Source organism: Microcebus murinus, chromosome 21, assembly GCF_040939455.1.
Source record: "Microcebus murinus isolate Inina chromosome 21, M.murinus_Inina_mat1.0, whole genome shotgun sequence".
In the NCBI taxonomy this organism is placed as follows: domain Eukaryota; kingdom Metazoa; phylum Chordata; class Mammalia; order Primates; family Cheirogaleidae; genus Microcebus; species Microcebus murinus.
Window position 1 is genome coordinate 17,210,142 of NC_134124.1, and position 27,569 is coordinate 17,237,710.

At 48.2% G+C, this 27,569-nt stretch overlaps 2 protein-coding genes and 1 long non-coding RNA gene across 6 annotated transcripts in view; 1 reads left to right on the plus strand and 2 right to left on the minus strand.

Annotated features, from left to right (window-relative positions):
- ANXA6 (annexin A6) overlaps positions 1–1,386 on the minus strand; it is a 51,967-nt gene extending 50,581 nt beyond the window's left edge. The window contains exon 1 of one of the 4 annotated variants that reach the window (XM_012740873.3): positions 1,281–1,386. The gene's annotated coding sequence lies outside the window, so the exon portion shown is untranslated. Of the gene's footprint in view, positions 1–92; positions 108–1,116; positions 1,139–1,280 lie in introns of those variants that run through there. The other 3 variants (XM_012740874.2, XM_012740875.3, XM_075996232.1) reach the window with 3 other exon arrangements.
- LOC105858036 (uncharacterized) lies at positions 87–11,424 on the plus strand. The gene is made up of 4 exons (XR_001147941.3): positions 87–159; positions 9,936–10,021; positions 10,297–10,418; positions 11,012–11,424. It is a non-coding gene; the product is annotated as an uncharacterized LOC105858036 (long non-coding RNA).
- Positions 11,425–14,016: 2,592 nt separating this feature from the next.
- Positions 14,017–27,569, minus strand: part of CCDC69 (coiled-coil domain containing 69) — a 31,353-nt gene continuing 17,800 nt past the window's right edge. The window contains exons 4-9 of the mRNA XM_012740877.3: positions 25,009–25,096; positions 17,701–17,774; positions 16,582–16,683; positions 15,956–16,075; positions 14,992–15,089; positions 14,017–14,335 (exon numbers count right to left, since the gene is read on the minus strand). Of these exons, the coding sequence (XP_012596331.2) occupies positions 14,158–14,335; positions 14,992–15,089; positions 15,956–16,075; positions 16,582–16,683; positions 17,701–17,774; positions 25,009–25,096 (660 nt within the window). The 3' untranslated portion in view covers positions 14,017–14,157. The remainder of the gene's footprint in view (positions 14,336–14,991; positions 15,090–15,955; positions 16,076–16,581; positions 16,684–17,700; positions 17,775–25,008; positions 25,097–27,569) is intronic.

Consider the following 27,569-nt stretch of genomic DNA (forward strand, 5'->3'; position numbering starts at 1 on the left):
GCTGGCCGCTAGGCCAGTGCCCTCTGCAGGGCTCAGGGGCTGCCAGCTGGAAGGTCAGGGTCCACGGGGCTGAAGCTGGGGCGGTCACTCACCGCTCCTCCTCGAAGGGCTAAGCAGGTCAGGATATCCTGTCTGCATCCACATGGCCAGCAATTGAAGGTGTGTTTTGGGCAAGGCGGGAAGGAATAGCAGGGGAAAAGAGCAGACTCTTGGGGGAAACCAGTCCTTTCACAAACCCGGAGCCATATGTCCAAATTTGGAATTGTCAGAAAGACCCACCAGAGTTTAGAGAAAAGGAGGGGGAGGGAGGAAGCAGTGGCCACAGTAGCCCTCCCAAAGGACCTCCTTCCCCTTCTAGGCCCTACAAGGGTTGGGCTGGGCTTCCTAAACCTACGATCAGGATTCTCAAACCTGTAATGGTTCCTTGCAGCTGACAAATAAATCCATTTTCACAGCCATCGTTTCCTCTGAAACTGGCTGAGTTTATCAGCTTTCCTTGGAGAAGGAAATTCAGGCTCAGAGAGGGAAAGCCACTGGCTCAAGGTCACAATGCAAAGTGTTGGAGGAGTCGGGATGCGGATTCAGGGTATTTCACTGCCTTTCTAGCATGTGGGAGTCATCTGAAGCCCCCAGGCTTTGGGAAGGCCTGTGCTTGGGGAAAGCAGAAAGAGCCCTGGGAGCCCAGCTGGGAGACTCCTCCATCGGCAAGCAGTGGACGAGCACTGGCCCGAAGAGGAAAGGGGGTCTATGGGCCCGCAGGTGTGGACAGCAGGTCCTCCATCCCCCTCTCGCAGCGAGCCCTCCCCCCAGCACCACACAGGAGCCACTTCATATGCAAATGGAGGGGCCCACTCTCCAGTCTTTGTCCTCGGCCACACCCTTCCCTGCGGGTCCTTAGTCCCGCGTCCAGCCGCCCCCAACCCGTGGCCTTCGATGTCTCTTCAACCCCCTAAGTTAAATGCGGCAGCACCAGCAGCCGGTCCCGCCCCAGCTCCGGCGCCCCCAGCCCTCGACCACACCCTCTGCAGAGCCGGGGCTCCCCTCCCCCAGGGCGCCCTCCGCCTGCGCTCCTCGGCCGGGCCCTAGACTTGCTCCTCTGCGCTCCCCCAGACACACCCAGCCGCGACGCTCTCGGGTTACCGCGCCCTCCGGTTCCCGCTGGCGGCCGGGGGCATCGACCAGCCCGTGCCTGGGCGTTTATCGCTCGTCCCCTCGTCCCTGCAGCCCCCAGGACTGGGGTCCCCTGGAGTGACTCCCCTCTCCGGGATCAACCCACTCACCGCGCGGCGGAGCGTCTAGTCGCAGGCGGACGCGGAGCTCGCTGGGTCGGAGCCCGTTAGCGCAGCGGCAGCCGGCGCAGGGGCGGGCCGCAGGACTGCCGGCGGCTCGGGGTCGGACACGTGGCGCACAGAGGCCAATCCGGCTCGCCCGCCTCCCCCCTCCAGCCTCCGACCCCCTCCTCCCCCACCCTGCAAGTTTCTTTGCGCTTGGAATCTTAGAATGTCACCAGCCGGAGTGGCCCGGCCAGGAGAACCATGTCAGTCCTCAGACTCCAGACCTGAGACCCAGAGGGGCAAGGGGATTTGGCCAAGGTCACTCGGCCACTCTGAGCTAGACGTCAGGGCTCCTGACTCCCAGTACTGGACACATTCCTCCAAAAGCTTTGTAGCGAAACAGAAAATTGAGGCTTGCTAGAGGCGGAGCACTTTTATCTACCTGATCGGATTCCAGGGCTCAACCGCCTGCGGGTTTTGTGACGTTTATCCACTTTCCTGAGAAGGAGAGCCCAGAGAATGCCAGTTCCTTGCCAAGGCCACACGGCTACTAGGTTGTGGAGCCTGGATTTGACCTTGGGCCAGTTCTGTAAAATTTGGATTCAGTCAAAAGGCCGCACTCAAGGATCCAGAAGGCCACGTGCGGCCCAAGGCTGCAGGGTCCGCACCCCATTGGCTCTGGGGAGCGCATATTCCAGGGGGAAGGGAGACAAGGAGACCAGCAGTTGTAACCCAGGGCTGTGGGGCAAATGCTGGAACATGGAAAAATGATAAACTCTTTGGGAAGCCAGAGAAACAGAGTTTTGGCCTTCCCCAGGAGAGGGATGTGTACAGACTTCCCAGAGGAGGTGGGCTGTACTACAGGTCAGTTCCTTCCATTCCCTGCCAGCTCAGCCCCTGCGTCTCTGGGGGCAAGGCTCGGAACTGCTCTGAGTTCCAGCTGGGTCATCTGACAGATGGGGATAACCAAAGCAGCCTCAGAGGGTGGCCTCAGAATCCGTCTCTAGTTCAGAGACCTCTAACCCTCTAACAAGGAAATCTGTTTGGAAAATATGTTCTTCCACTTTTTCATTTTCCTAACAAATACTGAGCACCTGCTGCATGCCAGGCACTGAGCTGGGAGACCTGAGTGAGCAAGTGGGAGTGGCTCCCTGGTCTGCCTTCATGGAGCTGCTACTTTCAGGGAAGACAGGTAGTTACATTGTTACAGTGAAGTCTAGAGTGTTGCAATATGGAAACTACAGAGGGCTGAGATGGCCCAGAACACATGGACTCAGCCGAACCTCGGCTTCTGAATGAGAGCCATGTCAAATTGCAACCAGAAAGATGAGTGGACTCCAGTGGGAGACTAAGAACTTAAAATAATCATAAGATGAGATCTGCTGTCAGTCAAAGCAACTGCTTCAGAGATAGACTAGGAAGGGGCTGGATCCAGTGAAGGTGGAGGTGGAGTCTTGTTAAGCATCATAGCAGTAGCCCCATTTAGTGAGCATTTTCTATGAGCCACGCACTACTGTGAGCACTTTGCTTGCTATTGTCACATTTAATCCTCACAATTCATCTATTAATAACTAATATTTATCCAGCACCTACTAAGTGCCAGGAACTATTTTAGGAGCTTTAGAGCTTTATCAACAAATGAAACAAAGACCTCCGCCCCCGCCCCGGTGAAGTCGGCGTTCCAGCAGCGGGGAAATAGACACACACTAAGGCCATAGGACAGTATATTAGTAGGAAGCAAGTGCTGTGGTCAAAAAGAAGGAAAAGTAGATGGAGTCCCAGAGTGGCAGGCAAAGTTGCAGTATTATATTTTGTAGGGTGTTTGGCAGAGGCTTCAGTGAGAGAGTGATATTTGAGCAAAGACGCGGAGGAGACGAGGAAGTCAGCAGAGCTGAACAGCTATCTGTTGAAAGAGTGTTCCAGGCACACGAAACCAAGCGCTGGAGCAAATGCTGGAGCAGGCCTGGCATGTCCAGGGAGCAGCAAGGGGGCCAGCGTGCCTGGAGCGCAAGGAGTGAGAGAGAGAGCAGCCGGAGAGGAGAGATAAGGACCAAATCATGTGGGGCCTCAGGGGCCCTCATAGGGACTTTGTCTTTTCCTCTGAGTCATCGCAGGGCATTGAGCAAAGGAAGGACATGATCTTTCTGGGGAGGGGGATGTGAAAGCCATATAACATAAAATTAACCATTTTAAAATGAATAGCCGAGTGGCAATTAGTATGTTCACAATGATGTACAACCACTGCCTCTGTCCAGCTCCAAAACAGTGTCATCAGTGCTTTGTCAAACATTGCAAAGGTAGACCCCATACACCTTGAGCAGTCCCTTCCCAATTCCCCTAGTCCCTGGCAACCACCAATTTGCTTTCTGCCTTCATGGATTTACCTATTCTGAATGTTTTATTTAAATGGAATCGTATAATATGTGGCCTTTTGTATCTGGCTTTTATTTAGCATAATGTTTTGGAAGCCCCTCTACATTGTAGCATGTATCAGTACTTCATTCCTTTTTATGGCTGAATAATGTTCCTTTTTTTATAAATATGCCATGGTTTGCTTATCTATTTATCTGTTGATGGACATTTGGGTTATTTCCATTTTTTAGATGTTGTGAATAGTGCTACTAATGAACATTTGTATGCAAATACTTATTTGAATACTTGCTTTTAGTTCTCTTGTGGTTTTACCTGGAAATGAAATAGTTGGGTCATATGGTAATTCTAGTTTTAACTTTTTGAGGAACCACCAAGCTGTTTCTCACAGTGGCTGTACCATTTTATACTTCCAACAGCAACTTATGAGATTTTCAGCTTCTCCAGATCGTTGACAACACTCATTCATTTATATATACATATACACACACACATTTTTTTTTGTTTGAGACAGGGTCTTGCTCTGTTACCCAGACTGGAGTACAGTGCTATGATCATAGCTCACTGTAGCCTCAGATTCCTGGGCTCAAGGAATCCTCTTGTCTCAGCCTTTCAAGTAGCTGGGACTATAGATGTGCACTACCACACCTGGCTAATTTATTTATTTTTTTTATTTATTTATTTATTTTTTTTTAGACAGAGTCTCACTTTGTTGTCCAGGCTAGAGTGAGTGCCGTGGCATCAGCCTAGCTCACAGCAACCTCAAACTCCTGGGCTCAAGCGATCCTCCTGCCTCAGCCTCCCGAGTAGCTGGGACTACAGGCATGCGCCACCATGCCCGGCTAATTTTTTTATATATATATCAGTTGGCCAATTAATTTCTTTCTATTTATAGTAGAGACGGGGTCTCGCTCTTGCTCAGGCTGGTTTTGAACTCCTGACCTTGAGCAATCCGCCCGCCTCGGCCTCCCAAGAGCTAGGATTACAGGCATGAGCCACAGCGCCCGGCCACCTGGCTAATTTAAAAAAAAAATTGTAGAGGTGAGGTCTGGCTCTGTTGCCCAGGCTGATCTCAAACTCCTGGCCTCAAGTGATCCTCCTGCCTCAGTTTCCCAAAGTGCTGGGATTACAGGTGTGCGGCACCACACCCAGCCATATTTTATTTTATTTTTTAAAAATATTTGTCCTAGTCTTTATGAAATGTTACCTAATGGTGGTTTTGAGTTGCATTTCCCTACTGACTAGTGATGTAGAGCCTCTTTTCCTGTGCTTCTTGGACAAAATTTATACGTCTTCTTTAGGGACATGTTTAGTTAATTCCTTTGCTCATTTTTAAGTTGAATTGTTTGTCTTGTTTGTTGTTCAGTTGTACAGTTGTATATATAGTCTGGATATGACATATTTTTTGAAGGGTCACTCAAGACTCCTGTGCTGAGAATACTGAATACTGCTGAGGAGGCCAGAGCAGAAGAAAGGGCTCTGGTAGGAGGCTTTGCAGTAATCCAGGCAAGAGGTGATGGTGCCTCCCCTAGACTGGTATAAATGGAGGTGGTAGGAAGTGGTTTGAGACTGCAAATATTTGGAGGTTGACCAGACACAATTTCCTGAAGGAGGGGATGTGAGATGAGAAAGAGAATCAAGAATGGCTTCAAGGACCTTGGCCTGAGCCACTGGAAGGATGGAGTTACCATCAACTGAAATGAACAAGGCCAGCGGGGAAGCAATTTGGGGGGGTAAAAGTGGGAAAACGATCAAGATTTCAGCTTTTGACCAGCTTAAGATTTTGTTAGACATCCAAGTGATGTCAAGTAGGCAGTTGGTTAGACAAGACCGGAGTTCAGGAGATGAGATCCTCAAGGAAGAAGAGAAGAACCAAGGACTGAGTCTGAGACATTCTTAAGTTAAGAGCTGGGGAGAAGAGAAGGATCCAGTAAAGGTGACTGGGAGGAAACTGGTCTCACTGGTGCAGTGAGACGGGAGGAAACCACCTCAGGAGAGCCTGGATGGCAAGTGAAGAAAAGTGCTTTAAGGAGGAGGGAGTGATCAGTTGTGACAAATGCTGCTTTTAGGTTAGGTAGGACAAAGCCCAAGCATCCATCACCGGATTCAGCAACATGCAGGCCAACACTTCTCTCGCCGTGCAGAGGAGAGCAGGTGGGATGCTGGGGCGAAGGCCTGATAGGAAGGGCATGAACTCTTGCTCCAGGAGTGTGGCTGCTTAGGCCAGCAAGGCAACGGGCAGTGTCTGGCAGGGGAATCAGAGTCAAAGGAAGGGTTTTGGGTTTTTTTTTGTTTGTTTGTTTCTTTAAGATTGAAGCTATAACAACGCATCTGTATGCTGATGGGAATAATCGGATAGAAGGTGAAAAATTGATAGAGAAGAGAAAGGGGGAGAATTCTCAGTGTTATTTAGAGAGAGAGTGGGATCTAGCATACAAGTGTGGGGGCTATTAGTGTTCTTAATTTGCAGTAAGAGTGAGTGAAATTCAGATAAATTATGGCCTTTGCTCAAGGTCAGCCCAGGTGACAGAGGCAGGATTGAAAGGCAGGTTCCCTTCACTGCAGAGCCCAGAACCTTAATTCCTGCGACGCAGCCTCGGGCAGACATAAAAGCTAATCTACTGCTCATTCTCTTTGACCTGATCACCTAAGTTCTGGGAATCAGTCCTAAGAAAATAATTTGAAATACATAAGAAGCTTTAGGCCCAATGCTATATTTCTACAGTGCAAAAAGGAAACAAACTAAACATCCAGGAGCCGTGGATCCAGCCTTGCTTCTAGGTGGAAACAAACCCCAGAAGGAAGCAAATGTGGGTGGGAAACAGGTTAAAATGACATCTTTTTGGCACTGTCTTAAGCCCCTACCTCCATGGAGTGGCCCATCCAAATGTATCTGGAAGGGAGATGGTGTGATCCTGTGATTTAGGCCAGAACAAGGAACTGAGATTCCAGACTTTGTTATCTCCCTGCTCTGGGCTGCATTTTCTGTGATTATAGGAGAAAGTTCAAGTTCTCCCCCATACCGGCTGGGGAAGCTGGAAATGTTCAAACACTGCCACCTGCTGGCAAGTTTCAGTTCTGCCTCGTTTCAAGGTTCTGTGAGGTTAAGATTCTGTGACTCTTAAGATCCTCTTTCTGGGATTCCAAGATTCCATGACTCACTCAAAATTCAATGAGAGATTCCATCTGCACAAATAATTCCTTCTGCATGGGCGAAAGTTCTTCCAAGCCTGGAAGATTGCCTGACTAGCTCTCACTAGCTCCTGCTGCAGGTTTCATCTTAAATTGCCGTACTTCTCAGAAATTCCTTCCTTTTTTTTTTTTTTTTTTTTTTTGAGACAGAGTCTCGCTTTCTTGCCTAGGCTAGAGTGAGTGCTGTGGCATCAGCCTAGCTCACAGCAACCTCAAACTCCTGGGCTCAAGTGATCCTCCTGCCTCAGCCTCCCGAGTAGCTGGGACTACAGGCACAAGCCACTATGCCCGGCTGATTTTTATATTATATATATTAGTTGGCCAATTAATTTCTTTCTATTTTTATGGTAGAGACGGGGTCTCGCTCAGGCTGGTTTTGAACTCCTGACCTTGAGCAATCCGCCCGCCTCGGCCTCCCAGAGTGCTAGGATTACAGGCGTGAGCCACCGCGCCCGGCCAGAAATTCCTTCCTGATCCATCTTCCAATGCACTTTGTAAAACCCTTCCCATTGTCTCTCCTAGAATCCTGTTCCTTCCCATCATAACATGGGTCCCCTGTTCCTTCCCATCATAACATGGGTCCCAATTGATAATTATATATATATATATATTTTTTTTTTTTTTTTTTTTTTTTTTTGAGACGGAGTCCCGCTTTGTTGCCCAGGCTAGAGTGAGTGCTGTGGCGTCAGTCTAGCTCACAGCAACCTCAAACTCCTGGGCTCAAGCAATCTTGCTGCCTCAGCTTCCTGAGTAGCTGGGACTACAGGCATGTGCCACCATGCCTGGCTAATTTTTTCTATATACATTAGTTGGCCAGTTAATTTCTTTCTATTTACAGTAGAGATGGGGTCTTGCTCTTGCTTAGGCTGGTTTTGAACTCCTGACCTTGAGCAATCCGCCCACCTTGGCCTCCCAGAGTGCTAGGATTACAGGTGTGAGCCACTGTACCCGGCCTGATAATTATATTTTTGTTTAATGCCTGTCTTCTTCATGTCTCCATTGTTTGGAAGATACTTAATAAATATTAGATTAATGAAAACTAAATGAATGAATTCCACCAGCCCAGAGCACCTATTCATTCATACAGCAAATATTTTTCTAGTGCCCACAAAGTGCCAGGCACTGCGCTAAGACACTGGAGACAAAGGGTGGGCAAAGCAGACCTGGTCCCAGCTCTCAGAGAGCTCACACCCTGGGAGGCTGGAGACGGACATTCATGACATAATCACACCAATCCTCATCAAATTACAAACTGCAGTAGGTGCTGTGGGATGGAGAGGAACAGCACACTCTGAGAGCGTGTGACAGCCTGCAGTCTAGACCCAGGACCTTTGTCCCGTTTGATGGTTGGATTCAGTCAAAAGGCTGCACTCAAGGATCCAGAAGGCCACAGGTGGCCCCAAGGCCACAGGTTCCCCACCCCCATGAGATTCTGTGGCTAGATCCATGGAGAACTGAGTAGTCACGGAGTCCAATGGAGGAAATACGTGACTCTCGTAGAGTCAGCAATGTCTCTTACTCAAATCCAACCAGACCAGTAATAAGTGTCCCATCTAGAGGTTCATGACCCTGGCTGATGACCAGCATCGCCTGGGAGCCTGTTAGAAAACAGATTCCTGGGCCCCACTGCCATTAAGACCGGGTGGAGTCTGCAAACCTGTAATGCCAACAAATCCTACAGGTCAGTGGTCCCCAACCTTTTTGGCACCAGGAACTTGTTTCATGGATACAGTTTTTCCACGGGGGGTGGGATGGGGTGGGGAGGGGATGGAACACTGCCTCATCTCCACCTCGGATCATCAGGCATTAGGTTCTCATAAGGAGCACACAACTTACACCCTTCTCATGCGCAGTTTACAGTAGGGCTGGTGCTCCCATGAGAATCTAAAGCCTCCACTGAGCTGACAGGAGGCAGAGCTCAGGCAGGCTGCGGGTGATGGGGAGTGCCTGTTAATACAGATGAAGCTTCTCTTGCTCACCTTCTGCCAGTAGCCTTGTTCCTAACAGGCCACGGACCAGTACTAGTCCTTGGCCAGGGGGGTTGGGGACTGCAGCTACAGGTGATTCCAATCTTCAGCAGATTTGGGAACCAGTAGCTGGTGCTTCCCAACCCTGGCCACACATTAGAGTTGCTTGCAGAGCTTTAAGACAATACAAACCCCACCCCACCCCCACACATATATACGCCAAGGCAGGTTCTGATTTACTTGGTCTGGGCGTGGTGCCCAGGAATTGTCATTTTTAAAACATTCAGGTGATTCTAATGGGCAGCCAAAGTTAAAAACCATTGCATTTGTCTCATTTTAGAGCCACTTCACCCAATACAGAAGTCACTAAACAGATGTGGCTATTTAAAGTTAATTCAAATCAAAATTTAAAAAAATTCAGTTCCTCAGTTGCACTAGCTATATTTCCAGTGCCCATATGCAAATGGTTAGCTACTGGGCAACACAGATACAGAACATTTCCATCATCAGGGAAGTTCTGTTGGACGGCACTGCTCTGGAAAGCTAGTCCCCAAATAATTCCTGCTCATTGCATCATTGTGCACCCAAACCTGCCTTGAGATTGTGTTAAAAGGACCTTGAGTGAGCTTGATGAACGTTTGCTTCCCACAGGCCCGGTGCCTCATATCCAGTATCTCGTTTGCTTCTTATCAGTTCCGCCAAGTAGGCCAGCATGCGATTATTGCTCCCAACCGACATTTGAGAAGAACCAAGGTTCACAGGAGGAAAATGAGTTGCTTAACATCCCATAGCTAGTGGGTGGCAGGACTGGGAATCAAACCAGGAACTCTGACTTCAATTTCAGCATTTCCTGTAGTGTTCCTCACATAGAAGGGCCCTCAGAGACTGAGTGGGCTGAACCTCCCACTATTGTGCACGACGAATGACAGAGCCGGGACGAGTAGGCTTGTCTTCAGCACTTGCAGTCCAGGGCCCCTTCCCTGTGACAAAGCAAGGGGCATGGAGAATGGGGACGGGCAGGGAAAGTGGGGTTTAAAGTCCCCACGAAGGACCTCGTGCTCCTATGTGGGGTAGAGCACTGGGAAGGAACAAACCTGTCCCAAGTTTGTTTTTCTCTTTCCTTCCTTCCCAGACCCGGAGGAGCTCTTTGTCCCTACGGAGGACTACTACGAGGTGGTGCAGCTGTGCACCCATCTTCCAGCCCTGCTTCCCTGACAGGTGACCATCCCTGGCCCAGGTGACACTGCACCGGGAGTCCCCCCTGGGATGGACGTCTCCTTTGACGTGAAGAAGGGCTTCACCATCCACTGGCCCTGAGCTTCCTGGGCTGGCTCCCTCTTCTGCTTGGCCATCTCGGTGGCTTGAAACAAGTATCTATAGCATACCTGCTGGTCAACATCAACTGTGTGTGGGTCTAGGGCTCCAGGTGGGCAGGGAAGGGGAGGGTATGGGACAGATACCTCCTTTGGTAACCTCACGTTTGGGATGTGTAGATTACATTATGGAGCTCTACACAACCCGTCGGCTTTCAATAACACTCCATGAGGTCAGCCACTTTCTCCAGCCAGCCCGCACCAGCCCAGGCTTTCCATCCACCTCCCTCTCCTCAAGCAAGGTAAACTACCCCGTTCATCCATCCTCCTTCAACTCAACCATCCCGTCCATCAGCTCCACCATGCTATCATCCACCCATCCCACACTGATTCTTTTTTTTTTTTTTGAGACAGAGTCTGACTTTGTTGCCCAGGCTAGAGTGAGTGCCGTGGCGTCAGCCTGGCTCACAGCAACCTCAAACTCCTGGGCTCAAGTGATCCTTCTGCCTCAGCCTCCCAAGTAGCTGGGACTACAGGCATGCGCCACCATGCCCGGCTAATTTTTTGTATATATATTTTTAGTTGGTCAATTAATTTATTTCTATTTTTGGTAGAGACGGGGTCTCGCTCAGGCTGGTTTCAAACTCCTGACCTTGAGCAATCCGCCTGCCTCGGCCTCCCAGAGTGCTAGGATTACAGGCATGAGCCACCTCACCCGGCCCCGCATTGATTCTTTATATCCATTCACAGGTCAGCCACCTCAATCACTCATACGCTATCAATTTAACCATTCCACCCGTTCATCCTCTTCATCCATCTCTCCATCCGTCCACCTGCCATGAACTCTATCAATCAGCATGTTTGTCTCCTTTTCTCTCCCCTCTCTCCACGACAGACCTGCCTTCCTCCCCCGAACGCACTGTCCAAGCTTCAGCAACATCAGTACAACTTAAGAGCTTCAGTGGGACCTGTACGGTTCTGGGTGAGCCAGGGATCGCTGTGGACTTCAGCTGGGAATCTCCAGGGCAGACGGTCGGCAGAGAGTAAGGGGGGCTGCGTGCACATGTGTCTGTGGTGGGTTGGGCCAGGGGGATGGGAGTGAGGGATTAGGGTCGGGGCCGAGAGCGACCGTGGCAGAATGGAACCACTGCTTGACTGAAAATCTGACGGCCCTGGATTCTCGTCTCAACTCTGACACGGCTCCTCTGAGGGACCTGGGGCAAGTCGCTTCCCTTTCCTGGGCCTCAGTTTCCTCATTTGTCAAACAGAACAATTTCTCAGGTTACCGCATAAGAATGTAAACTTTGTTCCTCTGTTAACTGATCCAACAATAATGACTGAACACCCACCACATGCCAGACACTGTGCTAGGTGCTGAGAGAGTCAAAAAGAGGAATGATTTCTGCTCTCTGCAAGTTTATAGTCTAAACAGGGAGGGAGAATCGGGAAATGGACGAATGTGACCATGTAGAGAAGGTAGAGTGCTACACGGAGAACAAAACAGGGCAACGTGCCAGGGTCTACTTAAGATGAGTGGTCGGGGAGTCATCTCCACTCGTGTCCCCGTGACCCAAAGCCCTTGTGTCTCCCCTACCCCTTCTTAGCTACCTCCCTGGCTGTAGGCATCTGGGTATAGAGCAAAGAGCAGAATTAGGGGTTGGTACCTAGGGGAACCTCAGCGTTTCTAATGCCAAGGAGCTCCCACCACCCAGAGCAGGAAGCACCTTTTCATTCACTCCCTGCAGCCTCCTACCCCATCACCCCTGTGCACTCTCCCACCCGTCACTGGTTTCACCTCTCACTTCAACCTCAGCCTTACTCCATGCCATGACCTACTTTGAAGGTCATCCACAGTGCAGCCTTCACCCTAACTCCAGGCCCTACCTCCAAGACTGGGGCAAAGCCAGGGCCAGTGGGGCTCCAGTACCTGAGGAGGGAGCCCAGGACTGCTGGTGGGCAACCCAGACTGCAGGATTTATTCTTCAAAGATCCCTGCCATTGGCAGGAGTCCTCAGCGAAGACCCACCTCTGCCCTCTCCCAGCAGAACACAGAGGCTAAATGAATAAGATGGTGCTTGTTCTTTTTAGTTTCCGTAGCTTGTCCGCCCCATAGAAAGGAAACATTTATTTCCTTCTCACCTCCACTGCACGTTGCAGGGAGCAAACCCGGCTCCACAACTTGCCCCTTCTCCAGCCCCACCTGTCTCAATGAAAACCATGCTTTCTAGTGCATTCTACAGCTTGAAGTGCTGGAGGGTGGAAGGGGTGAGGAGGAGAGGTTTATTCCAAGAGGTTTGGGAAATGCTGGATGCTTTACCTCCTTCTTGGAAATTTGCAGTGCACATTAGCTAGCATATTTAAGATTCTGATGAGTCCTACAAGTTACAGATCTGTTTAGCTTGATGGAACCTAGAGTTTCCCAAAATAGTTGGCCACCAGTCAGGCCTATTAGTGTCCAATAAATTAGCGTAACCCAGATGTACTTTGGAAAAAGCTGCATGGAAAAGTACACATGCGCTTCATCCAGAGGTGTGCTCAAGGCCCCCGGTGGCCTGTTTGACCACGGCTGGAGCAGCAGCTCAGCGCTCCGCTCCCCCACCTCTTCCCCTGCCCAGCTGGGGAAATGGACAGTCCCCTCTGAACTTGTAGAACTAGAAACGGATGGAGACCGTATCCAGGGGAATGGGATGATGTCACCATAGAAGGACTGGGGGAAAATGCTGATTGACTGTTGCTTCGCTGGCCCAGGGCCTGGGATCTCAGTTTGCCTTGTCACTAATGAGGGGTAGGAAGCTGCTTCAGGAATCTCATGAGGACCAGGGGAGGGAGCGATGAGTGAAGCACTTCGATGGAGGTGCTCTGTGCGGGCGAGGGGTTGTTACAGTTTCCAGCTGACCTGAAGCTTCCTGAGAAGGATCTGAGATCCACAGACGGCCAGGGCTGGACAGCCCGTGGAGGTCAGTTACTCTGGCCACCCCTCTTCACTGACGGGGGCCCTGGGCCTGGGCTCAGGGTGGCAGGAGGAGGAGTTGACCACAGGAGTGAAAGAGAAACTGAAAGTGGATGGGGACAGGGAGAGGAAGGAAGAGGAAGACCAAGTCACTGATCTGATCTTCCCAGAGCCTGGGGAGGAAAACGAGCAAAGGGTGAGACCCGGCTGCCAGGTGAGGTCCTGGTCCCGACTCCGTGGGATCCCTGCTGGGCCTTGCTTTCCTCATGTGCACAGGGAAGAGGCTCCCGCTGCGACTGCTGAGTGTTCTCAGACCCACCAGGGTGGCCCCTGTGCCCCGGCTGCACTGAGATGGGAGGACCAGGAGGGCTGAAGGGACCAGCCTTGCCGGGTCAGGGAAGGGGAGCTCTGGCTCTCGGCCCTGGGCTGACCGGACTCCGGACTCGGGCCCACAAGTGCTGTCTCCGTGGCGGAAGTGGCTGCGCCCCGCCAGCCCCCACCTTCGGGGCCATCCAGCCCTCGCCTTCCCCAGCTTGTTCACAGGGTTATTCCCTCCCCCAACTCTGACCTTCAGACAACCCTAGAGGGGACACTGCAGCGACTCGAGGCATTTGACCAGTCCCCCAACCATTTTATAGCAGGGGTAAACTGAGGCTGAGAGAAGGCCAGGGCAGAGGTGGGAACACCTGGGGCTAGTTGACAAGTCAGTGAGTTGCAGCAAAGCTGACCAGCTGGGCCCAGGGCTGGTCTCCTTTGTGTCCGACAGCCAAGGTGGCCACGGGCTGGCCCGGGAAGAGCCTCGGCACTTCCTGGATTTGGACAGAAAAAGGCAGGGAGCAGGGACTCCTCTTGCGAACGCCCTCGGCCAACTCACGGGAAGACGCTTCTCGCGGCCTCCAAAGTGCCCTGGGTGACTCCACGTGACCCACCCCGCCAGGGCTCACCGGGGCACACACACCCTGGCTCCCCTTCTCGCTCCCACCCTCTCTCCTTCCTGCGAGAAGAACTGAGAGGCTCCTGCTGTCTTCTCTGGAAAGTCCTTGGAGGGGCCATGGTGACCACAGGCGTCACCGCAGGCCCAGGCCCTGCCCCTATGTGGCGAGGAAGGAGACCTCGGTGGGAGTGACAGGGGCCAGGGGGAAGGCGGGCGAGGCGTTGGCCCCCAGGACTCGGTACAGCAGCTCCTCCTTCTCCTGCTGGAGCTGTCGCCGTAACTGGGCCTCCTTCTCCAGGGCCTCGCGGGCGAGGAGCAGGTCTTCCGAGAGCTGTCTGTGGACAAAGACACGGCCCGGGGTCGCCTACTGGGAACAGCTACTAAAGGACCCACCCGTCCCTCCAGGGACACAGGAGGCAATCCTTCCATCTGTTGACCGAGGAGCACGGGCCTCGTGGGCAGGCAGCTCTGGGCTGCTCCACATCTCTGCTTCACCACTTAATCTTGGACGAGCCATTCATCCTCCCTGAATTTCAGTTTCCTCATTTGTAAAATGGGAATATTCATAATAGGCCCACACTCTCAGAGTCATTGTGAGGATTACATGAGGAAGTATGTGCAGTATCCAATAAATCACATCTGACACATGAGACTAGCTCTCGTTTACTAAGCCCTAAGAACTGATTCATTCCACTGGGGCCTGGTGAGCTGCATGCTTCCTGTTTCCTTTTCCCCATGTCGGCCTTGCCCGAAGAGCCCACTCAGCCAGGGCAGAGACAAACTGCCACTAACTAGGGCTCTGGGGCTTTGGCTTCTGGGCAGAGCTGGCCCCTCGGGTTTCCTGACTCCCCAAAAGAGAGGAGCCAGGTCCCCTGGACAGGCGCTGGGCCGACCTCCCAATCCATTCCCCAGGCTCCGTGGAGACTCTCCCAGCCTGGGATGGTGGCAGCAAGGGTGGGGACGAGAGGAGAGGGGGCAGGAGGACAGCTACCTTGACAGGACGCCCTGGTTCCGGCTTCGCACATGGAGGTCCTCATTCTCCTGCTGCAGGGTTGTGATTTTTTCCTCCAACATCAGATTTTTTTCTTTCTGTAACGAATCAGAAGGAGCTCAGGAAGCTGCCAGACGCGCATGGCACAGGGTGTGCTGTCACCTCCCTCTTATCTGTGGTGCCTGAAAGCGCCGATTCATTCTACGCTAGATGTTACACTTCATGGAGCCGTAAGATAACCGAAAATAATAAAACTAAGGAGTCAACAAAGGGTTGACGACTTTTCATTTTGCCACAAGAGGATTTTAAGAAAAAAAGATACAGTCACTACCACTTCCTATCACCATCAGTTCATGGAAGAAAGGATAACTTTTGTTCTCCAAAAGTCAGAAGGATATGATATATATAAAGTTTGTTTTTTACGCATTTCTACAAAAACAGTTGAACTCAATTTATAGGGGACGTTTGAGATGGTGTGATTAAAATGCAGGGTGTGTGGCACGCAGGAGGCCAGGGAGACCTCTCCCGGAGCAACGGTCTTGAGTGGAGTCAACCCTAGGTTTCTGGGGCCTCTGGTCTCCTGTGCCCCTGGTGCCCATAGCTCCCGGCCCTGTCCTTGCTGACGCTGGTCTTATTCCCTCCAGCCCTGCCCCCTTCCTCAGTCCCTGCCTGACATGTGGCGTCTGCCAGCCTTTCCTGGTTGGCCAGGCGACCTGCCCTAGCATCGCCCAAGTGGCAGCAACACGAGTAGCCGTGTGAAGCACAGCAGCCACAAGATAAGGAGCCACCGCCCGCCCCAGACTGGCCACAGAGCAACCTCAGCCGGCAGCATGGGTGGCAGGGAAAACTGGCAGGGACCAGGCTGGGCCCCTTCCAGCCACGGCCCCTCTGCGTGGTTTACAGAGAAAATGCCCAGAAAGCAGGAGCCTGGGGCCACATCCCCCAGCCACTCCCAGCCACGGACCACCGTTTCCATGAGCATTAGCCGCTTGTCCAGCTCATGAAGACGCTCGTTCTTCATCTCGATGACAAAGTGCAAGCTCTCCAGCTCCTGCTCCCAGAACTGGCTGGGGCTCCCATAATCCTAGACAGGGACAGACAGGGACAGAGTGACGTCATCACACCAGCAAATAGAGAATGGCACAGGCTACCTCCCTTTTCCCCATTCTGCCACCACCTCACTGTTGGGCTTTCACAAGTCACCTTCCTCTCTAACCCCATGGTAAATATTTAATGTGCTTTACACCTCATTTTATCCCAATAGCACCCTATGAGGCACGTGCTAGGAGCTTCACAGAGGAGGTGGCTGTGGGTCACATAGGCTAAGCCACTTGTACTAACTGGCAGGTTTGCAATTTGCACTGAGTTTTCTCTGAATCCAGAGCCTGAGAATTTTACTATCCCTGTGGCTCTCTCTGAGTCCTACTTCCCCCCTCAGTGAAACGGGGATCTTCTTGCCTCCAGGCCCTTTGAAGGTAAGAGTGTCAGGTCTGAGCCTTGCCCTTGAAGAGGGGCTGGCCTTTCCTGTTGCCTGACCTTGGCCTCCCTTGAGATTCAAGCAGGAAAGGCCCCAGGTGTCCTGCCACCTACCTGGATGTGCTTCTTGTAGTCTTGGCTCAGAATGGACTCCTCCACCCTCTTCATCTTGGCCTGGAAGGTCTCCAGCTGTGAGGTCAGTCTGGTTATAGTCTCCTGGAGAAGCAGGGAGGAGCTGATCAAAGCCTGGCTCACAGGGGCTATAGGTGGACTTCACCTTATGCCGGAGAGGGACTATTTCAGGTTCTTTAGTCTGTCCTTGGTCTACACTACATTACAGCATAGGATTTATCTACTTCAACCACTGCTTGAAACACACCAGCCCCACCTCTTGCTAGAAAGCCTGTAAATGGCTCCCCATACCCTTGGGAACAATGTCCTGGTGTTCAAAGCCCATCCAAACCAGCCTCAATGAATTCTTGCAGTCTCACCTCTCACTGCCCCCTCTATACATCCTCTCCTGCAGCCAGATATCATGTTACCTCCTCAACTGCATGGTGCACTCTTCTCTCTAAACCTTTCCCCTGCCAAGAATTTACTCCACCTAAACCTTGTCCATTACCTCTAGGATAGAGTACAACCCCTTCATATGGCTCACTTCTGGCCCTGTTGTCCACCTCTCCAACCCAGCCCTCTCCCCCACTCGTATACCCCAGGCATCCTGGACTTCTCTCAGTTCCTCAGCTATTCCACATTTTCCCCCTGTCCTCCATGCCTTTGAACACATTGCTTTTTATCTGCCTAGGGAAGATACCCTTCCTACCCTTCTTCACTTGAAGAACTCTAACTCATCTTTCCATTTCTAGCTTAGCTCTCACTCCCTCTAGGAAATATTCCTTGAGCAGCCAAGTTGAATTAGGTACCTCCTTGCATACCTCCCCAGGGCCCTGTGTGCGTGCCCAGCAGTCTAACCACTCTGCACCCGGCCCATGCTGTCTCCAGGGTCTCCCCACAGTTCTTGGAGAAACAAGCCAGCCCTAATCACCAACCACATCCTTCTCAGCTAACAGCCTGGTCACCACATCAAGGGACCTGGATACACCAGAACAGTCACCTCGGTCCCTCATACCTAAGTAGAGGCCATCGGTTTGGGCTGCTTTGGGGCTCCCCACTGCTCTCCTGCTGCTCCCCCCCTACCCTCCCCAGAGGCTGCCAGGGCCCAGCCCCTCTCACCTGCAGGGCAGCTTTGGCCTCCTGGAAGGACTGGGTAAGGGCTTCTTTCTCCTGTTCATATGAGGCCCGGAGGACTGTAGAGAAAGGAGACCTCTATAAGCTCAGATACTTCTCCCCAAAGCCTTCTGGAAGGCTCCTTGATTGAAGGCCAGAGAGGTCTAGATGATCACATGGACCCACAGGGGCCAGGAGGCTGGGAGTGGTTCTATTTACCCTTCTGTCTCCTAGGCTTGCTTGGGGCTGTGCCAGAAATACACTAGGTGTTTAATAAAAGCTCATGGAAATGGAAACCAGTCATATCCTGGGAGGAACTCTACCAGGCTCGGGTGCTGCCCACGCCTCACTAAGGCAAGTGTATTCACCTTGGGTTACAGCAGGCCCTGGAAAACGCATGGGGCCGATGCCCTGTCAGCTGGGTTAGCCCAATCACACAGTCACTTAATCACTAGTGGTCTCACCATATCACAAAACTGTGCTAAGTACATTGGATTTGTGGCCAGGAAATCCGCCGGGTCCTGGCTCTGCCTCTGCAACATGGAGCGACCTTGAGAAGATCGCATCAAACATCTAACAGCCCTGCTGCCTCAACTGTGACAGGAGGCCAATAAGCCTGGCCTGGTGTCTCTGACTCAAGGATCACATGACAAGAGGACGTGCAAGGGCTTCCCAGGCAGGGCGGTGCTGTGCAGAGCTGGGACTGTTACCATTCCCAACGGCAGTACAGTTGTATGCATCACCCCACATTTTCCACAGAGTTCCTTTTGCAAAATTCCAACCTTTGTCTCAGCTGAAAGGAGACAACAGGGAAATGACCAGTCACTGGCCAGGATGGGAAACAGAATAGAAAAGACAGGGAAGTCAAGTTTAACACAGCCAAAGGGCCAGGTACATGGCAGTGATGAATCAGAGAATGTTTGGTGAGGGTAAGTGTGATAGAGCAGTCAGATATTGATAAGACCAGTTGTATAAAAATTATAGCCATAATGTTTTAAAATTATGGGCCTCATTTGTTAATTTGCCTACAAGACAGGTTCTGGTTCAAGGTAATATGGGGAAAACACACTACATCCGGTCTGTCCTATTGAATGTAACTATAAAACCCGGACTGAAAAGCAAATGGTAGCGGCAGATTGGGCAAGGTAAAATGGAATATTAAAAAATGTTCAAATACTCCAAAAGAAAACAGGAAAGGGGAAATAGAAGATTTAAAAAAACAGTGAACAAACAGAAAACAAATACCAAAATACCCAAATCCAAACATATCAATAATATTAAATTATTTAAACACACCAGATAAATGCAGTCTTTTTAGAAAACCCAGGATGGGTTTTCTAAAAACCCCAATTAAGAGGCCGGGTGCGTTGGCTCACGCCTGTAATCCTAGCACTCTGGGAGGCCGAGGTGGGCGGATCACTCAAGGTCAGGAGTTTGAGAACAGCCTGAGTAAGAGTGAGACCCTGTCTGTACTAAATATAGAAATAAATTAATTAACCAACTAAAAATATATAGAAAAAATTAGCTGGGCATGGTGGTGCATGCCTGTAGTTCCAGCTACTCGGGAGGCTGAGGCGGGAGGATTGCTTGAGCCCAGGAGTTTGAGGTTGCTGTGAGCTAGGCTGATGCCACAGCACTCTAGCCCAGGCAACAGAGTGAGACTCTGTCTCAAAAAAAAAACAAACAAAAAAAAAAAAAACAAAAAAACCTAACTGTGTACACTATTTACTAGAAACCCACTGATGTATGCCATAGGTAGGTTAAAAGTAAAGGGGTGAAAAAAGATACACTAATTAAAAGAAAGCTGTAGTAGCTGCATTAATTCCAGATGAAGAACTGAAATGAGAAACACTAAGATACAATTATAGTTGAAGACTTCAATGCTCCTCAGTATTCAATAGAAAACAAAGACAGAAAATCAAAAACCAAACTTTATCTAATTGATTTATAAAATACTTAACCTAACAATAACAGAATACACATTCTTGTCAAGTACACTTGAGACATTCACAAGATAGAACATATTCTGAGTCATAAAACAAACTTTAATAATTTACAAAAGGAGCAAAATACAAACTATTTCTTTCTGATAGTAATGGAATCAAACTGGACATAAATAACAGAAAAATAACTGGAAAATCTCCAAACACTTATAAATAAACTTCTAAATATTCAATGCCAAAGAGAAAGTCTCAAGGAAAATTAGAAAATATTTTAAACTGGACAAAAATTAAAATACAAAATAATCTGTGGGATGCAGATAAAGCAGTGCTTAGAGGGAAATTTATTGGATTAAAATGCTTACATTAGAAAAGAAGAATGGTCTCAAATCAACAATTTAAGCTTATAGCTTAAGACATAAGAAAAATAAGAGCTAACTAGATATAAAGTAAGTAAACAGGAGGACAGAAGTAAAAATAATAGAAATCAATGAAATTGAAATGGGAAGATGGGGAGAGGAATCAATGAAACCAAAAGTTGGTACTTAGAATTAATAACATTGATAATCTCAAGCAAGACTAACAAATAAAACAGAACACAAAAATTATCAACATCAGGAACAAAAGGGGATAACACTATAGATGCAGCAGACATTTAAAATGATATTAAGAGAATACTATGAACAGGCCAGGCGTGGTGGTTCACACCTGCACCTAGCACTCTGGGAGGCCGAGGAGGGTGGATCACTCAAGGTCATGAGTTCAAAACCAGCCTGAGCAAGAGCGAGACCTGTCTCTACTAAAAATAGAAAGAAATGAATTGGCTAACTAAAAAATATGTAGAAAAAATTAGCCAGGTATGGTGGTGCATGCCTGTAGTCCCAGCTACTTGGGAGGCTGAGGCAGAAAAATTGCTTGAGCCCAGGAGTTTGAGGTTGCTGTGAGCTAGGCTGATACCACGACACTCTAGCCCAGGCAACAGAGTGAGACTCTGCCTCAAAAAAAAAAAAAAAAAAAAAAAAGCGAATACTATGAACAATTATATGTACATAAGTTTGACTACTTAGATAAAATGTACCAATTCCTTAAAAATTGTAGATTACCAAAACTCACCCAAGGTGAATTATACAACCTGGATATTCCTATAACTATTAAAGAAGTTAAATTTATAGGTAAATACTTTCTGAAAAAGAAATATCTAAGCACAGATGATTCACTGACAAATTCTACCAAACATTTAAAAATTCTATATAATCTCTTCCAGAAATAGAAGAAGAAGGAATATTTCCCAACTCATTCCATGAGGCAAGCTTTACCCTTATACTAAAACCAGACAGATGGTAGAAGAAAACTACAGATCAAGACCCCTCAGGAAGATAGACACAAACATCTGCAGTAAAATATCAGCAAATCAAATTCAGCAAAATATGAAAAGACTAATATACCACAACCAAGAGGAGCTTATGCCAGGAATGCAAGGCTAGTTCAATGCAATTAGCCTTCTGTACCTGCAGGTTCTGCATCTGTGGATTCAACCAACCATGGATTGCAAATATTTGAAAAAATAAAATAAAAAACCAGCAATGAAAAATGCAAATAAAAATATATTATTTACATAGCATTTATATTGTATTAGGTATTATAAATCACTAGAGATGATTTAAAGTACAAGGGAGGATGTGCGTAGGTTATATGCAAACACTATGTAATTTTACATAAGTGACTTGAGCATTGGGGAATTTTGGTATCCACAGGGGTTCCTAGAACCAATCTCCTGTGGATACTGAGGGATGACTGTATTTGAAAACTCAGATCAGTGTAAGCTACCACATTATCAGTCTAAAGAAAAAAATAAAATAATGGGATACAACACAGCGATGAAAAGGAATGGATTATTGGGACATAAAACAGTTGCAATGAATCTCAAAGGCATCATGATGAATGAAAGAAGCCAATGTAGAAGATCATATTGTGTTACTTCATTTACAGAATGGCCTCAAATAGACAAAACTAGAGTGATGGGGAACAGATTGGTGGTTTCCAGGGATTGGGGAGGAGGAAGATACTAGTCAGAGTTTTGGGGCATGATAGAGCTGATTTGTATCTTGAGTGTGGCGATGGTTACAAGAATCTATATATGTGTTAGAATGTATGGACCTGTATACAAAAAAGAATCAATTTAACTATATGATAACTTAAAAAATAGAAACACAAAATAAAAGACAACAAAGGGTTACTGAATGTGGAAAACCACTACTAGCCTGTCCTGATTATCTGTATACCTTTCCCCAGACAAAAATCTCTCTTTCCATCATGCTTTGCTTTTATTCATTTATTTATTAAATACAGACTTATGCAGCACTTAATATGTGCCACACAATTTAAAATAACTATGAAATAATTCTGACTGATGGGAAGAACTCAAGACAGGCAATCCTTTCCCTTCTGTGTTTTAAGTAGGAAATTTATCTCAACGATATATTTATAACACTAAAAAAAATATCAAAGCAATGCTTGGAGAACAAAGTTGTTTTTCCATAAAACCTTGTGAGATGGGGAAGGTATATTTTAGAGACAGAGAAACTGAATTGAGATTCAAGGAGGCTGAGTGACAGCCCTAATTTAACGGAGTGTGGAGTATTAAAACACAATGCTTCAAATGCCCAGGCAAGGGCTTTAAATCTGTTTCACAATGGTTTGTGTTAATGTTGCAATATGTTTCAAGATTCTTAAAATTGTTCAGACCTCTGTACCAGTTATTCCACTTCGGAAAATCTAAGGACATAATGTAAATGTGGGCACATCTTTACCCAAAAGACATTTAGAACAGTGTTATTTACCACAGCTAAAATCTAGACGTCTAGACTCACGAGGAATAAGGAAAACCATGTATGTTATGGTCTTGCCTTTATAAACATTTTAGTAGCAGCATAATTTGAAACATGTTTGATACAATGTTAAAGGAAAAGCACAGGCTATAAAATTTTACATATAAAATGATCACAAGCATGTTTTAAAAAGATAACTAACCCTGGAGAAAGGTCATATAAACACAGATGAAGAAAGGAAAAAATTGGTAAAGCATTTTCATGCTCAATTTCGACAGCATCAAAAATATACATAACCTTCTCCAAAGAAGATATACAAATGGCCAAGAAGTACATGAAAAGATGTTCAACAAAATTAGTCATTAGGGAAATGCAAATCACAACCACAATGAGATACTACTTGACACATACTAGGATGGCAGTAATAGTAATAATAGCAGAAAATGACAAGTGTTGACAAGGATGTGGCACCGTTGGAACTCTTGTGCATTGCTGGTGGGAACATAAAGTGGTACAGCCACTGTGGAAAACGGTTTGGCAGTTTCTCAAAAGTTAAGCACAGAATCACCGTATGACACAGCAATTCTACTCCCGAGTGTCTACCTAGGGAAACTGAAAACAGCCGCTCCAGCAGGTGCTTGTACTAGTGGCACCATTTATAGTGGCTAAAGGGTGGAGGCAGCCCAAGTATCCATCAACTGATGAATGGATCAAGCGTAATGGAATATTATTCAGCTATGAAAAGAAATAGAGTGCAGATGCAAGCTGCAACATGGATGAGTGTGGAAACATTATGCTGGGTGAGGGAAACAGGTTGAGGTTGTACAATACCATTTATATGAGTGTCCAGAATGGACAAGGCCATGGAGAGAGATAGTGGATTCATAGTTGCCAGGAGCTGGCAGGGGTGGGGTGAGGATAAGGTGGTGGGTGTGGCGTTTCCTTTTAATGTGATGAGAGTGTTCTGGAAGTAGATAGTGGTGATGGTTGCATGGCACTGTGAATATACTAAAATCACTAATGGTAAATCTTAGGCCTATTTTACCAAAATAAAAAAATATATATATATATACATGTATGTGTGTATATGTATATATATATATATATCTGGAGAGAGAGAGAGAGAGAGAGAGAGAAATTCTGCCACACCAATTCTATCAGGATCTGGGAGGCCGAGGTGGGCAGATAGCTTGAGGTCAGGAGTTCAAAACCAGCCTGAGCAAGAGCGAGACCCCATCTCTACTATAAATAGAAATAAATTAATTGGCCAACTGATATATATAGAAAAAATTAGCCGGGTTTGGTGGCACATGCCTGTAGTCCCAGCTACTCGGAAGGCTGAGGCAGTAGGATCGCTTGAGCCCAGGAGATTGAGGTTGCTGTGAGCTAGGCTGATGGCACGGCACTCACTCTAGCCTGGGCAACAAAGTGAGACTCTGTCTCAAAAAAAAAAAAAAAAAAAATTCTATCAGGATATTTTTCTTAAAAAAAAATCACGAATGTGTCAAGGATTTTACAACATGGGATTCACTGTGTAAGTATCATTGCTGTTATAAACAATGGCAAAAATTTTGAAATTACCTAAATGCCCAACCAAAGGGACTCAGTTCAATGAATGCGGCTACACATGAGAATGCTATGTAGTTACTAAAACTCATGTTATAGAAGAGTTCAATGACAGGATGCTGATGCAATTCAAAGTGAAAAAAATCAAGTTACTTCCTCTTTCCAAAGCGTGTGTACATAGAAGTATATTCTGTGTACATACACAGAACAAGACATGAAAGGTGTCTATATCAAAGGGGTTAACAGAGGCTAGCATGGGATGGAATTAATTATGATTTTAGTTTTCTCCAAAATAGAAAAAGTGCTAATAATTATTTGTCAAATATCTTTCACTGTTCTAAAGTGTGTCATTAAATTGTTTAATTCTTACTAAAGAACCTTTTTGGGCAGTAAAGTAACTTCTTCAAGGTCGCCCAGCTGGCAAGTGGTGAGCCGGGATTCAAACCCAAGGACCATGGCTCCGGAGAATGAGATTGTAACCACTATGCAATTAATATAAGATCTTTTTGTTTAATCTACAGATTCCAGATTTTCTATGATGATCACATTTGGTGATACAAGAGGAAAGAAAGTTATTTTTAAAACAATCAGTTGTTTTGAAAATAATCGTAAGAGCTGTCATCATTGTGGGGATGGAATATGGATATTTTTTAATTGTCCTATTTGACCAGGTTTTCCAAGTGTCCTTTCATGAACAGGCATTGCTTTTAAAGTGGAAAGAAAAAAGACCTCTCAAATAAGGAAACTCTAACCATGGTGCCAGACTTTAAAAGCCATGGCCCAAAGGAAAAGTTCATCACCCCTCCAAGGCCAGGGACCCTGTAGACACACTGCATATGGACCAGGGGCAGGAGGGGGTGTGGGCAGGAGGGGGTGCGGGCAGGAGGGGGTGCGGGCAGGAGTCCCCAAGTGAACTCAGCAGGTGCGGCCAGAAGCAGGCACCTCCCACGCCCTCGCCAGTGGAGCGTCCCCATCCTTACCTTGCAGGGCCTCCTCGTGTTTTCCTTCCAGAACCCTTCGCTGCTCGTCCAGTCTCTCTTGAAGCTCTAGCCCCCTCTCCTTCTCCACCTGGGGGGCAAGGGGCCCGAGCGGGGTTGAGATGCAGTAGGCTCAGACAGCTTCTCTTATCCACTCCCTGCATGCAGGGGCTACCAGGAGCCTGGCGGCCACAGTCCCACCCTCTCCTCTGAGGGATGGGCATGACACGCCCAGAGAGGGCACGAGCCTTCCAAGACACAGCAGGCATGGCAGACTTTGTCCTCTTTAGGGCTTAGCCTCGCTTAGGGGTTTCCCAGAGAATTCTCTACGTGGAAAGGGACTTAGGAGTCTTCTAATCCTGATGCTCACCCAAGGCAGGAAGCCCTTGGCTGGCGTTTCCTCTGCCTGCATACACCGAGTGACAGCTCCTTCCCCCTCCTGGCTTCGGATTCTGACCATGCCTAGGGCTTACTGTTACAAGTGACCTCTGGCTTCTACCACCAGGTCCCAGATCTGTTCTCTAGGGTCACACAGAGCCAGGCTGCTCGCTCAGCCCAGGCAGCCCCTTAGGGACCAGAGAAACAGCAGCCGCATTGCCAGTGTTTCTCTTCTCGGGGCTGAACGCTCCCAGCCATTCTCCCTGTGCTGCACCTGAGATGGTTTCTAGGCCCTTCGCCACCTACAAGGGTACAGCCCGTGGGCACACCCAGAGGCAAGGCACAATTTAGAGAGCTCTAGCCTCAGCCCGCCACTGAGTTCCTATGTGTCCTGGACCAGCTCCCTCTCCTGTGTAATGAAGGGACTCAACTTGATGGCCCCCAGGGACCCTTTCCAGTCTCCTGGTTAAGGATTCCATGGGTAAAGGTCAAGGCCAAATGACATCAGGACGGCTACTCTACCAAAACAAACTGCAGAAGACCTGCAGACACATACAGTTAACCCACCTTTCATAAAAGGTGTTCCTGAAAAATGTATCTAGGCAAAGCATGTTTTAATGTATTTAGGGTACTCACTGCAGCCTTCCACCTTGGGGGCAGCGTCTGGGCTCTATTCCTCCCTGTACCCCTTCTAGTGCCCGAGGCAGCCCCTCCCTGCACACTGGAAGTCCTCAGTGAGTGTGCTGAGTGAATGGAATCCAGAGGAGACTCTTTAGTACAGGTTACCATACAATTTAGGCCAGGCATGGTGGGTGGCTCACGCCTATAATCCCAGCACTTTGGGAGGACAGGATCACTTGAGGCCAGGAGTTCAAGACCAGCTTGGATAACATAGCAAGACCCTGTCTCTACAAAAAATATAAAAATTAACTGGGCATGGAGGCATGTGTTTGTAGTCCCAGCAACTTAGGAAGCTGCGATGGGAGGATTGCTTTAAGCCCAGGAGTCTGAGGTTGCTGTGAGCTGTGATGACATCACTGCACTCTAGCCTGGGCTTGCAAAGACTCTGTCTCAAAAACAAAACAAAACAAAAAGAGACTCATACAATTTAATAGAGCAATTAGTTTATAACTAGAGACAATTTTTAAAAGAGACTTTAAACTTCTGAATTTTGAATATTTATACTGAACATGTTTCATATTTACAATTTAAAATAACCAGTTAAGATGATGTGGAGGAAACTTTGTACTCTACCCTAAGATCATTCCTACTGCTCTACCATCTCCCTCTCCTAAGGGAGGAGCGTGAGGAGGGGTTAGTGACCAAGCTAGAATGGGGACAAGGAAATCCCAGGCTGTGAGCTGCCTTTAGTTGTGACAGCTCTTCAGTGTCCTTTAGCCGGGAATTGTTCCTCAGTCTTTCCTCATGCACCATGACCTTGACATTTGACTGATACAGGCTAGAAATTGTGCACAAGGTCCCTCAGTTTTTTGTTTTTTTTTTTTTGAGACAGAGTCTCGCTTTCTTGCCTAGGTTAGAGTGAGTGCCGTGGCGTCAGCCTAGCTCACAGCAACCTCAAACTCCTGGGCTCAACCGATCCTCCTGTCTCAGCCTCCCGAGTAGCTGGGACTACAGGCACGAGCCACCATGCCCGGCTAATTTTTATATATATATATTAGTTGGCCAATTAGTTTCTTTCTATTTTTTTATAGTAGAGACGGGGTCTCGCTCAGGCTGGTTTTGAACTCCTGACCTTGAGCAATCCGCCCGCCTCGGCCTCCCAGAGTGCTAGGATTACAAGCGTGAGCCACCGCGCCCGGCCGGTCCCTCAGTTTTGACTTCCAAATAATTTAAAAAATCTCAGTGTTACCTCCTCAAAGAGGCCTTGTCCAATCCCACAGACTTGGCTAAGGGCTTCTAGGATGCCCTTTCACAGCAATCTAAACTTTTCATAGCGCTGATAATTGTCACAAATAATTGTGTGAATTGTGTTTAGCATCTGACTTCCTGTTCTCAGTCAGGATAGGCTAAATTATGCTGCCATAACAAACAGCGATAAAGTCTCGGGGGCTGAAACAAAAGGCTTATTTTGCACTCACTACATGTCCATTTTGGGTGCCCGGGGATTACCCAGGATACAGGGATAAAGGCTGATGGAGTGCCCATCTGGACAACGCTGTCAGTTA